Source organism: Littorina saxatilis, linkage group LG7 (genome assembly GCF_037325665.1).
Source record: "Littorina saxatilis isolate snail1 linkage group LG7, US_GU_Lsax_2.0, whole genome shotgun sequence".
Classification (NCBI taxonomy): domain Eukaryota; kingdom Metazoa; phylum Mollusca; class Gastropoda; order Littorinimorpha; family Littorinidae; genus Littorina; species Littorina saxatilis.
This window is the reverse complement of record NC_090251.1, coordinates 2,022,147-2,037,574: the sequence shown is the minus strand read 5'-3', so window position 1 is coordinate 2,037,574 and position 15,428 is coordinate 2,022,147. Positions and strand designations below refer to the sequence as shown.

The 15,428-nt window shown below is 41.5% G+C and overlaps 1 protein-coding gene across 2 annotated transcripts in view; it reads left to right on the top strand.

Moving 5' to 3' along the window:
• The window catches only part of LOC138970441 (phospholipid-transporting ATPase ABCA3-like), a 137,210-nt gene that overhangs the window by 14,750 nt on the left and 107,032 nt on the right, over nt 1–15,428 (top strand). For both annotated transcript variants that reach the window (XM_070342900.1, XM_070342899.1), the window contains exon 5: nt 619–945. In XM_070342900.1, the coding sequence (XP_070199001.1) occupies nt 619–945 (327 nt within the window). The remainder of the gene's footprint in view (nt 1–618; nt 946–15,428) is intronic.

Here is a 15,428-nt window from a genome sequence, read left to right as displayed (position 1 = left end):
AAGTCATTAATTTAATTTGTAAGCCTCCATGCTGAAATGCAATATCAAAGTCCGGCCTTCGTCGAAGATTGCTTGGACAAAATGTCAATCAATTTGATTGAAAATTGAGGGTGTGACAGTGCCGCCTCAACTTTTACATAAAGCCGGATATGACGTCATAAAAGACATTTTTCGAAAAAATGAAAACAAGTCTGGGGATATCATACCCAGGAACTTTCATGTAAAATTTCATAAAGATCGGTCGAGTAGTTTACTCTGAATCGCTCTACACACACACACGCACAGACACACACATACACACACACACACACACACACACACACACACACACACACACACACACACACACACACACACACACACACACACATACACATACACCACGACCCTCGTCTCGATTCCCCCTCTATGTTAAAACATTTAGTCAAAACTTGACTAAATGTAAAAAGAAGATTTTGTTGGGCCTTGTCTCCGGAAACGGACATTATTTTGTTGGGTCTTATTAGGAGATAATTCTGGACGAGAATGAAAAGAAGAGTTTATAATCACCAATGTCTTGGAAATGTCCTCTATTTAGGTTAGTTTCGTTTGTCTTTGTTTAAAAAAATATATAACTAGGTGGTGATTCTGGACGAGCCGTCGTCCGGCATGGACCCTCAGGCCAGAAGAAACCTGTGGCACATCCTGCAGCGCCAGCGGACAGGCCGGACCATGCTGCTGACCACTCACTACATGGACGAGGCCGACGTGCTGGGGGACCGGATCGCCATCATGGCGGAGGGAGTGGTCAAGTGTTGCGGCACCTCGCTCTTCCTCAAGAAGCGGTACGGGGCGGGCTACCACCTGGTGCTGGTCAAGGCAAAGGGCTGCAATATCCCCGCGCTGACCACGGGGATCCGCAACAAGGTCCCTAGTGCCAGGCTGGAGAAAGACGCCGGGGCAGAAGTGAGCGTTTTTTGTTGGACTCCCCTGAGTAATCAGAAGAGTCTTAGGAATGAGCAGTGTTAAGTCAGACAGCCGTCCCTAGACAAAACCTTAGGAATGAGCAGTGTTAAGTCAGACAGCCGTCCCTAGACAAAAACTTAACGTTAAAATCAGGGTCATGTTCGGTGCCTAAAAACCTAACATTGAGGATTTCTCTCATGTTTTTGAAGCTAGAGCCTTCAAATTTCACACACTTGTAGGTATTGATGATCTTCAGACATGATAGAAATGGGGTTGGTTTGGGTCAAACTTAAAGGTCACATCATGAAAATGTTTGCCGGAGAAGATCAATCACTACACAAAATATCCACTGAGCTAACAAGGAAATAAATATAGGTTACACACTCCGAGTTCTTAATATCTTGCATATTTTCCCTCGGGTCGATTTTCAGGTATTACATAGCCTCAGCGAGGTCCCCTTTTGTCTTTTTGGTAAGCGCGCCATAAAACGTCTGCTTTTGTATTCAGTCATCTATACTGCTTAAGAAAACAAATAACAGTTATTTCTAGCGTGTTGAAATGAAATTTGATACTGTGCATGTATCGACCGGTTTCAGTCGGTGACCTTCAAGTGACAAGTCGGTAGTCAGAGGCATTCGCCAAAAAGACTGCGTGTTTGATTTTACAAGCGATGATGATGATTTCTAATTTGTGCTTATTCGAGCTGTTGTGCTTCAGGGTTCAAATTTGAATTACTTACTTCTTCAATCGTCATACATTTTAGTGAGCCTTACTTTGATGTCTGTCGTTCAGTCTTAGGCCCGCAGTTATTGCTGCTGCAGTAGGCCTATAGTTTTGTTCTGCTGGGTTTTGTCAATGTTGGTCAAAACTTGTAAATCTGTTAGCATGCATGACCTGAACCTAGACACCGTTGTTAACTTTAAACTTGAAAAATAACACACGCAAGATCCGACCTTCTTCGCCACCTTTTATTTTAACCTTAGCCTATCTCTAACGTTGTCACTGTTGTAGGTAAATCGAAGATTCTAACTAGCAGACGATAGATCTACACCAGACGACAGGGACAGGACAGCCTTGTTCTGTTGAACCAGATTTAGCTCTAAAAGCGATAGCAAATGAACAAAACCGTAACAGTGTAAGCATACTGTTTTAGTTTAATTCTTATTTCGTCGCTCAGGATTTTGAATCAGGATTTTGTTGTCGGGGTTGATCTAAGCAGTTGCCTATTGATAAAGAGTACTAGAGTTGTGCGCCTTGAATCACTGTGTGTCTCTGTCGCTCTCTCTCTCTCTCTCTCTCTCTCTCTCTCTCTCTCTCTCTCTCTCTCTCTCTCTCTCTCTCTCTCTCTCTCTCTCACCGCTTCGGCCAACTCATAATCGTCACTCAGCTCTTTTCACCTCAGCAGATTATGTGTATTCTTTGTTGTTTTCTTTATTTCTTGAATGTTAAAATGTATGCAGAGCGTTAGCTAAACGTGAGTTCGACTTTTATACCGCAGAATATCTCAATCGTTTTGCTGAAAAAAATAGTTCCTGAGTTGACGATAAATTTGCAGATGACCTCTGTAAATTCTTCTTCTTCTTCTTCGTACGACGGTTGTGTCAGGCTCGGAATCCGGAGGATGCCATGAACATAGACTAGACGTTCTTTCCAGGTCCTCCAGTGCTCCCCACATTTTGGTCCTCAGATCTGTTTGGTCAGGCCATGTCTGGATCCGCAGTTGGTGGAGGAGGGGACATGCTTGGAGAACATGTTCTGGAGTCTGATCTCCTTCTCCACAGTCACATGTGGCAGACTCTGCTACACCTATCCTCCTTAGGTGTGCTTTGAGGCAGCAGTGTCCAGTGCGGAGGCGGAAGATGATAGCCTGCTCAGCACGGCTTAGGAGATGGAGGGGTCTTGGTGTGCTTTGAGGCAGCAGTGTCCAGTGCGGAGGCGGAAGATGATAGCCTGCTCAGCACGGCTTAAGCTAGGATTCCATTCTTACGGCTGCGGTGCGGCTCCGGCTCCGGCGACGGCAACGGCATCCGGCTCTGGCGAGAAAAACGCATCGTCGTGAACCGTATATAACGGCGACGTCGTCCGGATATGTTCTCTTCCCGCCAATGCCGCCAACAGGGGCGGATCAGTTGCTTTGTAAGGGGGGGTGCACTTTGAATCGAAAGTGAATGTGATGGGCGCGAAGCGCCCAAATTTGCTAGGGAGGTCCGGGGGCATGTTCCCCCGGAAAAAATTTTGGCCCAAAGAAGCAAAATGGTGCCATCTGGTGCCATTTGAACTTAGAAATGGTCATAGAATCAGCTTTCCAAATTTAAAAAAAAATTTTTTTTTCCTCGTCCGCCCCTGGCCAATGCCGCCATGGCTCCCCATTGGTCTCGTCTCATACAAAATACCAGACGGCGTCCGGCGACGGCAGTGCAGAAAGCTACATGGAGCTTTCTTGAAAAAACGCACGCACGCCGGGCCGTCGCCGTCGCCGTCGCCGTACCGCACCCGTGTGAATGGGGTCATCCCTTCTTTCATCAATGTTTTTCAAATTGCCGTCGCCGCTGCCGTCGCCGGAGCCGCACCGCAGCCGTAAGAATGGAATCCTAGCTTTAGGAGATGGAGGGGTCTTGGTGTGCTTTGAGGCAGCAGTGTCCAGTGCGGAGGCGGAAGATGGTAGCCTGCTCAGCACGGCTTAGGAGATGGAGGGGGTCTTGGTGTGCTTTGAGGCAGCAGTGTCCAGTGCGGAGGCGGAAGATGATAGCCTGCTCAGCACGGCTTAGGAGATGGAGGGGGTCTTGGTGTGCTTTGAGGCAGCAGTGTCCAGTGCGGAGGCGGAAGATGATAGCCTGCTCAGCACGGCTTAGGAGATGGAGGGGGTCTTGGTGTGGCTTGTAGCCAGAGGTTTTGTTGGTAAATTTCTCTTTCCATCTGTGTATTAAGAGGGTCTTTGCCTCTCGAAATGACAGGCAGTGGTTTGGCTGTTCCATCTTGCTGCCATCCTTGGCGAGCTGTAAATTATTCAATTGTACTCTCAGATCAAAGACAATGACCAATGACAGGTAAGTTCGAGACTCGGTTGTGATGGATTATCCATTATGGTTGTGATAGATTATCCAGAATAATCACCTCCTCAGCTAACAGAGACAAAGAGGCAGGTCATGGGATAAGTGTCCTTTTCATCAAAATATGATGTTATCGTTTGATTTGAGCTCGAAGCTTAGCGTCTGGGGTAATTAGGTATTGGCTAGATTTGTGTTGATGACGTGATTGTGTCAGAAATGAGGTCACTCAAGTAGTGTAACTAAACAAGCAACAAGGAAAAAAATCGTTCAGCAACCTTTACACTTTGATATGACAAAGGGCCTCAAATACTGTCGAACTGCGAAAAAAAATATGTTTTTCTCTCACTCTGACACTGTTTAACGGACATGTGAAGTGCGCGCCAGGAACGACAATCTTCTTAGTTTACCTGATTAATGCCCTTAATTTTTGGTTCTGGTACTTTCAGTTCCGGCTGTTGTCATTAATCTACCAAAATAAAAGATCAAACGGAGTTTTCGATTTTTATTTCATGGTTCAGAAAAATATTGCTTATTTTCTGAAGTCAATCGTTTTAGCGAATCTTTCTTTGATTCTTAAAAGTCATTTCAGATTTTTTGTAAATAGTTAACAGTTAGTAATTACCAATATATCGTAAACAAATATATCGATAGGTTTTGGTAAGAAGACGCAGGTGGGATGAATGTGGTACCAGTATTTTTGTGGTAAGTAAGGATGCATTTCTTTGCTGTAAGCACATTTACAATGCACATTTAATCTGTTTAGCAACATAAACGAAAGCATGGTACAGTGCCGCTTGTTTGTGGTCTATCTTTTCGCGGCAGATGCGTAACAATTAGGGTCTCAGTTGGAAAAAGCTGCTCGGAACCAGAGCAGATTTGGCTTGTGAATGATCGACGAGTGGCTTGACATTTCTAACGAATCATTACTGTAGCCTACTTGAAACCATCATCTGTTTCTGAATTTGTCATCAGTTATGATTGAGCAGTATCATAGGAATCGTCCATAAAATGTTAAACCGAAAAAGGGCAGACAATTATGAATCACACAGGCTGCTGTACAAAATCAGATCTAAAACGATATTTTGAACTGCGACGTCTGCGTAAATGCCCTGTGACGAAATACCTTGTCCTGGTCATGTGTATACACATCAGCTTCTATTGGGAAGATCAGTATTTTATATTAATCACAAATGCAAGATTAGAAATAGTTCTGAAGATCGCCTTTGATTTCAGTTTCAGCGGCAAATTAGCAGATCTGTCCAAACCGGCATCGTTTCATGGTTGAAACTTGAATAATCCCAATATAGATCTGAGTGGGGGTAAGTTTTATAGTATTTCAATTTTTTACGGCAGTTTTATTTAAACATAGTGTAGTGGATGTCTCTGGTGAAGACTACAGTTATACGAATTTTTTGTTGTAATATTAAAATGAGTGTTCTTTATTCACACAATTGAATAATTTGTATTTATTTGTTTGCAGATGACGGCATACTAAGTGCTCCAAGAACATACGCCTGCTGGCATTTTGTGTCTTTTCCGAAGACGTCGAGGCAAGCAGAAGTCACGGTCCTGGCCACACACACACAATGACATGAACAAGAAATGATATTGTTTCATGGGCATATCCAGTATTAAAACTTTATTACCATGCAAACGCAACGATTAGAATTTACAGAAGGTTATCGGTCACACACACACACACACACACACACACACACACACACACACACACACACACACACACAGTGACACACACACACATACACACACACACACACTGGGCGGATCCGGAGGGGGGTTCCGGGGTTTCCGGACCACTTAGGAGCCGGCCTTTGTATTCTAAGTGACGATTTTGGATAGAAGTTGGCTAATTAGTTTGCTCAGGTTGCGCCAGAACGTTCAATTGTCCTTGTTTTGATTCAAATTTTTCTTCTTAATATATTTACTTTTTTGGAAGGTGTATTAGGGGATGTTTCTTGACTCAGATTGATCCATTTTCCTTGTTTTTATCAACATTAGTCGGACCCCCCCCCCCCCCCCCCCCCCCCCCTTAGGAGCCTGAACGCTTCGCGTCTTCAACTAAACGCTTCGCGTCGTCGAATTGTCCCTAATAGAAATTTGGAAACTCCCCCTCTAAAATGATGTGATCCGCCCCTGCACACACACAAACACACACAAATAGAGAAGTAATAAATGGATACAGTTTTTCTTTATTTAAATTACAATCAGATGTGGTCGTAGAACAGGCACTGTAAACAAAACCTAGCATGATATACCACTTGTGTGATGTTTCGGTCAATATCTTTATTTTCCTTTCAGAAATACATTGGCGTTTTGAATGTCAAGGGAAGTGATACAAATGCTGCAGCGGGCTATGAAGAAAGCGAACACGAAGGCAAACAAGGTAAATACCCCCTTCTGACATTAGTTTACTTATTAAACAGGTACCTAGGTTTATGTGAAGCACTACACATGTTCTAACAAGTTTGATTTATTTTATATCAAACGACCAGGATAGATGACAGACACAACGACACACACATTCAATTCTATGTAAAACATACACAATGCGCACGTTAACAAGCTGGCCAAAACAATGTGCCCATCGTGCATGAAGTGTGGCTTTGGTCGGATCAGTAGCCGTCCTTTGTCTGCGATGCTAAACATGAAATGTTGTTTAAGCGACGATTTAGCAATGTTGTTGCTGCTGCTGCCTGTTCTTGTCACGACATCTCGCAATATAACAGTTTTTTTCCCTCCTGATTCTGAACCCCTGGTTTTCACTTGGAGCATTCTCAAAGAAACTTGGCGTATGTTAAGAAAAATGAGTGTACTCCACACTTTGTCTTTTGTTGTTCGTTGTCGTTGTATGTCTACCGTTCCACAGCCACCTACTATAAGTGCAAGTGTTAAATGATGTATTTCCACAAAAGACTTGCAGAGAATCATGTGATGCCAATGACAGGTAAGGACATGTGGTAATACATACTACGTTTTGGAACCAGGGAAAATGCAGCACAAATTATTTATCAACCAAATTGATTGACTTGTGCACCATGACAAAAGTTTTCTTTGATCCATAAAAGGTCTTTTGCCAGAAAAATTGCTCTGAACATCAAGTACCCTGCAAGTTGTCACACATTTACATTATTGAAATAAAAAGAAAACACACCAGTAACCAGGTTAGGTACGTTAATATCTATAATCAATATCTCGGCACGTTACTACCTTCTTCGGGATGGTAAGCTGAACATTATTGAACAAAATAATCGGTTTAGATTGTATACTTTGATTCCTGAACGAAGAAGCAGAGGTACTGCATACAACTAGGACTGTAAGATCAGCTTTTGCCTGAAACACACACACATACACAAAACAACAGGATTTTCACAAACTTATAAAATTAATGCAATGTCATTGTATGAAGCCAGAACAATCACTAACTTACATAGTTGATCACACAATTACCCATCACTGAACAATAAATCGAAGTCGGGTGCATTCAATGACTAAAGCAGTAAATGCTTTTAAAAAACCCTCATCACAAAACATCCCCCCCCCCCCCCCAAAACAAAAAAAAGAAAACAAACAAACAAACACAGTCACACTTAAATAAATAAAATAAAACAGGTTGTGTATATAGCGCAGTAAACACCATGCAGGTACAAGCAAAGATTTGACAGTCTCTCTCTCTCTATCTCTCCCTCCCCCTCTCTCTCTCTCTCTCTCTCTCTCTCTCTCTCTCTGGAAAGTAATTAATTGACCTGTGGGTTATTGCGTTTGTATACCCATTGGTGATTCGTAAACTATGTTGAAAGAGATTGTCAAACAATATTATATGGGGTGTCTTAATTAAAAAAAAATGTATATCAACAAAATCTGTCATTATTATCAGGCACACGGTTTTAACAAAGCTATGTCACGGAATGCAACATAAGTGGCTTAAAAAGTCGTGTTTTTGTGTGTGCAGGATATTCACTAGGACAGGACCTCAAGCTGAACCAGCACAACAGCGATGTATTCTTCCATGGCTTCCACAAAAGTCTTCCACCTATAGCGGGCATTGCATACAGATAGTCCAAAGGGTTACCCTAACCATCCTTTTTGACTCACATGCGAAGCAAAAGTGAGTCTATGTACTCACCCGAGTCGTCCGTCCGTCCGTCTCCCCCGTCCGTCCGGACGGACGTCCGTCCGGAAAACTTTAACGTTGGATATTTCTTGGACACTATTCAGTCTATCAGTACCAAATTTGGCAAGATGGTGTATGATGACAAGGCCCCAAAAAACATACATAGCATCTTGACCTTGCTTCAAGGTCGCAGGGGCCATAAATGTTGTCTAAAAAACAGCTATTTTTCACATTTTTCCCATTTTCTCTGAAGTTTTTTGAGATTCAATACCTCACCTATATATGATATATAGGGCAAAGTAAGCCCCATCTTTTGATACCAGTTTGGTTTACCTTGCTTCAAGGTCAAGGTCACAGGAGCTCTTCAAAGTTGGATTGTATACATATTTTGAAGTGACCTTGACCCTGAACTATGGAAGATAACTGTTTCAAACTTAAAAATTATGTGGGGCACATGTTATTCTTTCATCATGAGACACATTTGGTCACATATGATCAAGGTCAAGGTCACTTTGACTTATGAAATGTGACCAAAATAAGGTAGTGAACCACTAAAAGTGACCATATCTCATGGTAGAAAGAGCCAATAAGCACCATTGTACTTCCTATGTCTTGAATTAACAGCTTTGTGTTGCATGAACTTGGATGACCTTGACCTTGGGTCAAGGTCACATGTATTTTGGTAGGAAAAATGTGTAAAGCAGTTCTTAGTGTATGATGTCATTGCTAGGTTTAGTTTTTTGACCTTGACCCTGAAGGTCAAGGTCATGTAAATGTCAAGGTCAAGCATGTGAGTCGTATGGGCTTTGCCCTTCTTGTTAAAAATTCTTTAGACCAATTATCCCTCTGTTCCCAAGTTAAACATGGAATAATTCTGGACAAATGCGAGGACGTTAGCTTTTTTTAATTTTATTTTTTTATCATTTTACTTATCATTAAAACTTGTTTAGATTTCGATTCGTAAACCATTTACAGTAATCCTTTGTTTTTTTTAACTTTGTTCATCTTACCACAGTCACTTCGTTGTTTAGATTTATAATTAAATTTGTTACCATTATGCAGGAAAAATGTAGAATAAAACCAGGTGAGCTTTCGGTAGAAGATATTTCCTGTGTCAAAAGTGAATGCTTATTCTGATTGATAGGTGCTCCAAACTAAGTTATTTTGACTGCCTTATTCGAATTCATTTCCAAGACAGGGCTGAGAAGTGGAGAAGCTTAGGAGAGTATCGTAAAAATTGTCTGGGTGTTTAAGCAAAACTTTCGAATAATTTATGTCAGATTTTACTTTTGAGATTTTAAATACTGTTAACTGACAGAAATGCTATAACTTCTACACCAATTGACTGGATAACTTCATATTTAGCATACATAAACTTGATTTTATGCATGTGCAGTTCACAAAGTGGCAAGTTTGTAGGTTAAATGATCTAACTTTTGAGTCACCAATGGCAATGACACCAACGCTTCCGTGTCTGAGGTTTGCCCAGAACCTAGCTGTAACTGCATGCTTTCTTCAGGTCATCGATAGCCTGGGGGTTGAAGGGGATGTTTTTACATACTCAGACATTCAAAATAATCACAAAGGTAAAAGCCTGAAGGGTTTACATTAGGTAAAAATGGCTACCGCTCAATGTCAAAACTCGTTCTGTTTTTTCGACCCCCGAATTTGGAGAAAAAAATTAAAATTGCACAAAAGTCAGACCATTCAATTTACAAAATTGCCACTTACTGGAAAGGCAGAACATAAACTGAAGTTAATGAATACCATATATAAAATAATTGGTTCAACAGATGCAGAAGTAATTTGCATGGTTGTGGGTGTCATTTTCAGGCGGGGGTCAACCGTGTAGAAGAGACGATTTTCTTTAATTATCAATCCGTAATAATTATTTGTTATGCATACAAGATTAACATTGACAAAGACTTCAAGACTCCTCATTGATCTTAAGAAATGTTGTGGGTTTTTTGTTACTGACTGATTCACTTTCTATTCACTTTACTCTACATAAGTCACGACAAGAAAAGCAAGGGAGGTAATTTCTTCGGAAGAGGTAATTCTCTCCCCTCAGAACGATTGTCGTAGTTTGTTTGATTTTTTTCGCTTCTAATAAGTAATATTTAAAATAAATGTCTTTATATCTTGATGTGAAAGGCGCAGTACCCCCCTCCCCCCAGGATGTTAAATTCTAGGTTGTGTCCATATAAAATCCTGATCCTAGTCAAGATCCGAGTTGGTGAACCAACCTTTTTTCATGCAACTGTGCCTCTTTATGCCACTCAATTAGACATACTTTGCAATCCATAATTGCATGAAACTAAGTACAGGAAATACGTTGTTGTCGTGTTTTTACGGGAACATACCATTACGTCCCAGTACCATTACGTCCCAGTACCATTACGTCCCAGTACCATTGCGTCCCAGTACCATTGCGTCCCAATACCATTGGGTCCCAGTACCATTGCGTCCCAGTACCATTACGTCCCAATACAATTACGTGCCATTGCGTCCCCGTACCATTAGGTCCCAATACTAGTGAATTTAATTTCTGAGATGTTACTGTAGCAGTGTAGCGACACGTTTTGTAATAAAAGTGCGTTTTGTAATAAATTTATTACAAATCGTGTTCGGATTACACAATTTTTATTACAAAGCGCGTTCAACACGATTTGTAATAAAAATGGTGTCGGTACATAGCAGTATTTCACAAATAAAAAGATGTGTACTGGTTAGTCGAGATGAGGTGAAGTGGAAAAAAATAAAAATAAATAAATAAATGTTTGTTCATGGGAGAAAAAAAAATCCTTCACGATATAATCAGAAACTGTACAGGATATTGCATGTCAATTTGTTTGTTTTGAGGCGCTCCTTGCTTTCCTTACAGGTTTTCTGAGGTATCCATGTTCTTTCTTTTAAAATGAACTGAAGCACGCTAACCTAAACCGAAGTGTAAAATTAATATATGCTTTAGCGGTGCTCGACACAAAGAAAAATACCGAAACAGTACAGTACACCGCTTTGTATTCCACTGTATGTAACCGAGCATGACATGACTGTAGGCTTATTTACTGAGTAGACGATGTTTAAACCCGTTTCTGAGAAAAGCTAGACTGACTGCCCAGTCATCGAACCTTCAGCACACAGACACCGAGACACACAGATAACGAAACCCATACACGCACAAATGTAGACACAGACACCTACATACATACGGACATAACACACACACACACACACACACACACACACACACACACACACACACACACACACACACACACACACACACACGCGCGCGCGCAAGAATATACATACATGCACAATCAGTGACGTAGACTAGTTCTACATGGGACGATGTTTCAATAACAAATCATTTCATTTTTCTTCATGTTTAATGACTGAACAAACACAACCGTATCTTTAAAAATAAACAACTGCATATTCTGGTAAAATCCTGGTTCGTATGTACATGTTTAACATTTAACATATTACTTTGCAACCCTCCTGCGATCAAAATTCCTTTTGGATTCATAAATCGAAGACACTTGAATTAAATATTATTGGGCGGGAAACTGTTATGTTACTTTACATAAACAGGTACTGTAAGTAACACACGCCTAAAAAAAAAAACAAGTCGCGTAAGGCGAAAATACAATATTTAGTCAAGTAGCTGTCGAACTCACAGAATGAAACTGAACGCAACGCAACGCAGCAAGACCGTATACTCGTAGCATCGTCACTCCACCGCCCGTGGCAAAGGCAGTGCCCGTGGAATTGACAAGAAGAGCGGGATATTCGTTGCGCTGAGAAGGATAGCACGCTTTACTGTACCTCTCTTCGTTTTAACTTTCTGAGCGTGTTTTTAATCCAAACATATCATATCTATATATTTTTGGAATCAGGAACCGACAAGGAATAAGATGAAAGTGTTTTTAAATTGATTTCGAAAAAAAAATTTTGATAATAATGTTTATATATTTAATTTTCAGAGCTTGTTTTTAATCCGAATATAACATATTTATATGTTTTTGGAATCAGCAAATGATGGAGAATAAGATAAACGTAAATTTGGATCGTTTTATAAATTTTTATTTTTTTTTACAACTTTCAGATTTTTAATGACCAAAGTCATTAATTAATTTTTAAGCCACCAAGCTGAAATGCAATACCGAAGTCCGGGCTTCGTCGAAGATTACTTGACCAAAATGTCAACCAATTTGGTTGAAAAATGAGGGCGTGACAGTGCCGCCTCAACTTTCACGAAAAGCCGGATATGACGTCATCAAAGACATTTATCAAAAAAATGAAAAAAACGTTCGGGGATTTCATACCCAGGAACTCTCATGCCAAATTTCATAAAGATCGGTCCAGTAGTGTAGTCTGAATCGCTCTACACACACACACACACAGACAGACAGACAGACAGACACACGCACATACACCACGACCCTCGTTTCGATTCCCCCTCGATGTTAAAATATTTAGTCAAAACTTGACTAAATATAAAAAGGAACATTATAGAGGCCTTCAACTAGCTGTTCTTCTTTTCTTCTCCACGATCATCATCATTATCATCATCTCCACAATCATCATCATTATCATCATCTCGTCGTCGTCATCATCATCATCATCAACAACAACAACAACCAACAACAACATTAACATTTTTTTTTTTACAAAACACAATAGAAAAGAGAAAAAAATAAATGTGTCAAGTAAGTGCATATACAGGCTTCAACATTATTGCTACGTAAATTTATGCAATCTTGAAGCTTGAAATTACTCGGATAATATAGGCCTAAGGTAAGATACTCCGTACTTAACTGTTCATTTTCATCCTTTCGCTGACCTACTCTGTCGTACGATATCCATGCCACACACACACACACACACACACACACACACACACACACACACACACACATACACACACACACACATACACACACATACATACATACACACACACACACACACACACACACACTGCCCAATTGTGTTGGGACGTAATGGTACGGGGACGTAATGGGATTCCTTTATGGGACGTATCGAGATGCAATTTTCTTGGGACCTATCGACACGCAATTTTGTTGGGACGCAATGGTACGGGACGCAATGGCACTGGGACCCAATGGTATTGGGACCCAATGGGATTGCTTAATGGGACGCAATGAGACGGCATTTTTTTGGGACGCAATGGTACTGGGACACAATGGTACTGGGACGTATTGGCATGACTCCGTTTTTAATATTACATAATGAAATAAAAAATGTCACAACTGGTTTCGTGTTGGGCTTTCTCTCTCTGTCTGAATCTAATAATTACTTCCTTCTGAGGCCTGAAATGTGTTGCAGGCATTGTTCAGCTTACATTTATTGTTACAATTTTTGTGGATATGTTATTAAGTGTGTCTGTGTTTCTATCATTCGTTATCAGTGTGGTTAAAAAAAAATCACACGTCAAAGTAATTTACCCTTCATCATTATCAAAACATGCAGATACAAGTAATAAATATTTGTGATACTTTAAACAAATACAATGTTTGTTTTTTGCGTCTTTTCTTTTTTGTCAGAGCAAACACACATCGTATTTGTTCAAACGTGTATATTCTGCACTTTCTAATACCCTGCATGGATCTCCAAATCAAGAATGATGAAAAGTCATCCAATAGCCCTGCAGCACTCACACGAACATGATAGAAGCTTGCATGCACCCAGGCTCGCTGTCTTCGGCTAAAAGAGCTTACCGTTGGATGTTCACTCAGACAAATGTAGCTGTCTTGTCCACTTGCTCCTGTCGCATAGATCTGCAATGTGCAACATCATCTTTGATTAATAAGTCTGAGGCACAGACAAACACACACGCGCGCACATTTGCGAGAGAATGCACGTCAGTCTATTCAATCAAACAGTATAAAAACATACCACAGACGTGGTGGTGGAAACTGGACATTCGCCGTATAACAAACTCAAGAGATTCATTGTGTGTGTGTATATTTAATCAAAAGTTCATCTTGGGCACATTCAGTCTGCATTGTAACAGGACCCATCCCGTTAAAACTTCGAACAGATCTATTAAATTCTTAATTCCTTGACAAGGTTTTTTTCCCAATCATCTATATATATCTGACCGAAGTAAAAAAAAATAAATCAGCCAGTACAAGCATCTACCCCCTCACACGACAATACATATGTGACGAAAAAAGGAATCGAGAGGGGGAAGGGGGGGGGGGGGGGACAATGAATACATTAGATCCAGAAATAATTCCACTTCATCATTCCAAACTTCAAGTGTGAAGTGATCGGATACTGTGGTGAAGATACGTGCTTAGTATCACAACTGAAAATACAAGCCCTAGGGTTTTAAATCAAGGAAACAATTAAAGTTAAGGAAAGATCAACAGAAATGTCGAGAACATGTAAAATATTGTACTTACAATCCGTTTCAGCATGCTCTTCGAATAATAATCTCCCAGTCAGCCTCGTGCTTACGATTTCGACAGGATGTTGCCTCTCACGCTGAGCCAGTACATTTGGAGTGAATTCAAAGGCCAGAGATGCAGTACAAGCACATTAGTTAGATCCAATTCATTTACATTGCTTCATTCATTTCATTCCCTTGACCGATCTGGCCGTCGGGGGGGGGGGGGGGGGGGGCATGAGGACAGCAGTCCTCCTCCATTCGGGTCTGTTCTGGGCCGTTGTGAGCAGCTCATCCATGGGAAGCGAGGTCCATTCCTTGACATTGTCTGTCCAGCTCTTTCTCGGTCGGCCACGGCGACGACCACCCTCCAGAGTTCCCTGAAGTATAGTCTTGCACAGGGAGTCGTGCCTGGTGATGTGTCCGAACCAGACAAGCTTGCGTCGTTTGACAGTTGCCAGGAGGGGTTCCTGGGGTCCCACGAGTGCCGTTGTTGTGTTCCGCACGTACTCGTTCGTCTTGTGTTCCAAGTATGAGATGCGCAGCAGTCTGCGCAAGCACTTGAACTCGAAGGCTTGGATCTTTCGTTCTGTTTCGGCTAGTAGTGTCCAGGTTTCACAGCCGTAGAGGAGGATGGAGACTACGAGGGACTTGTAGAGCCTGTACTTGGTGGAGAAGCTGATGGAGTTGCTTGTCCACAACCTGCTCAGTCTGGCCATCGCTGAGGTCGCCGTGGCGATTCTGATGCGGACCTCCGCGGTACTGGTGCTGTCCTTGGACAGGGTTGCTCCCAGGTACTTGAACTTGCTGACCTCTTCCAGCTTCTCGCCGTTCATGGTGATGACTGCACTGGTGTCGTTCGTGCTGTTAACCATCGTCT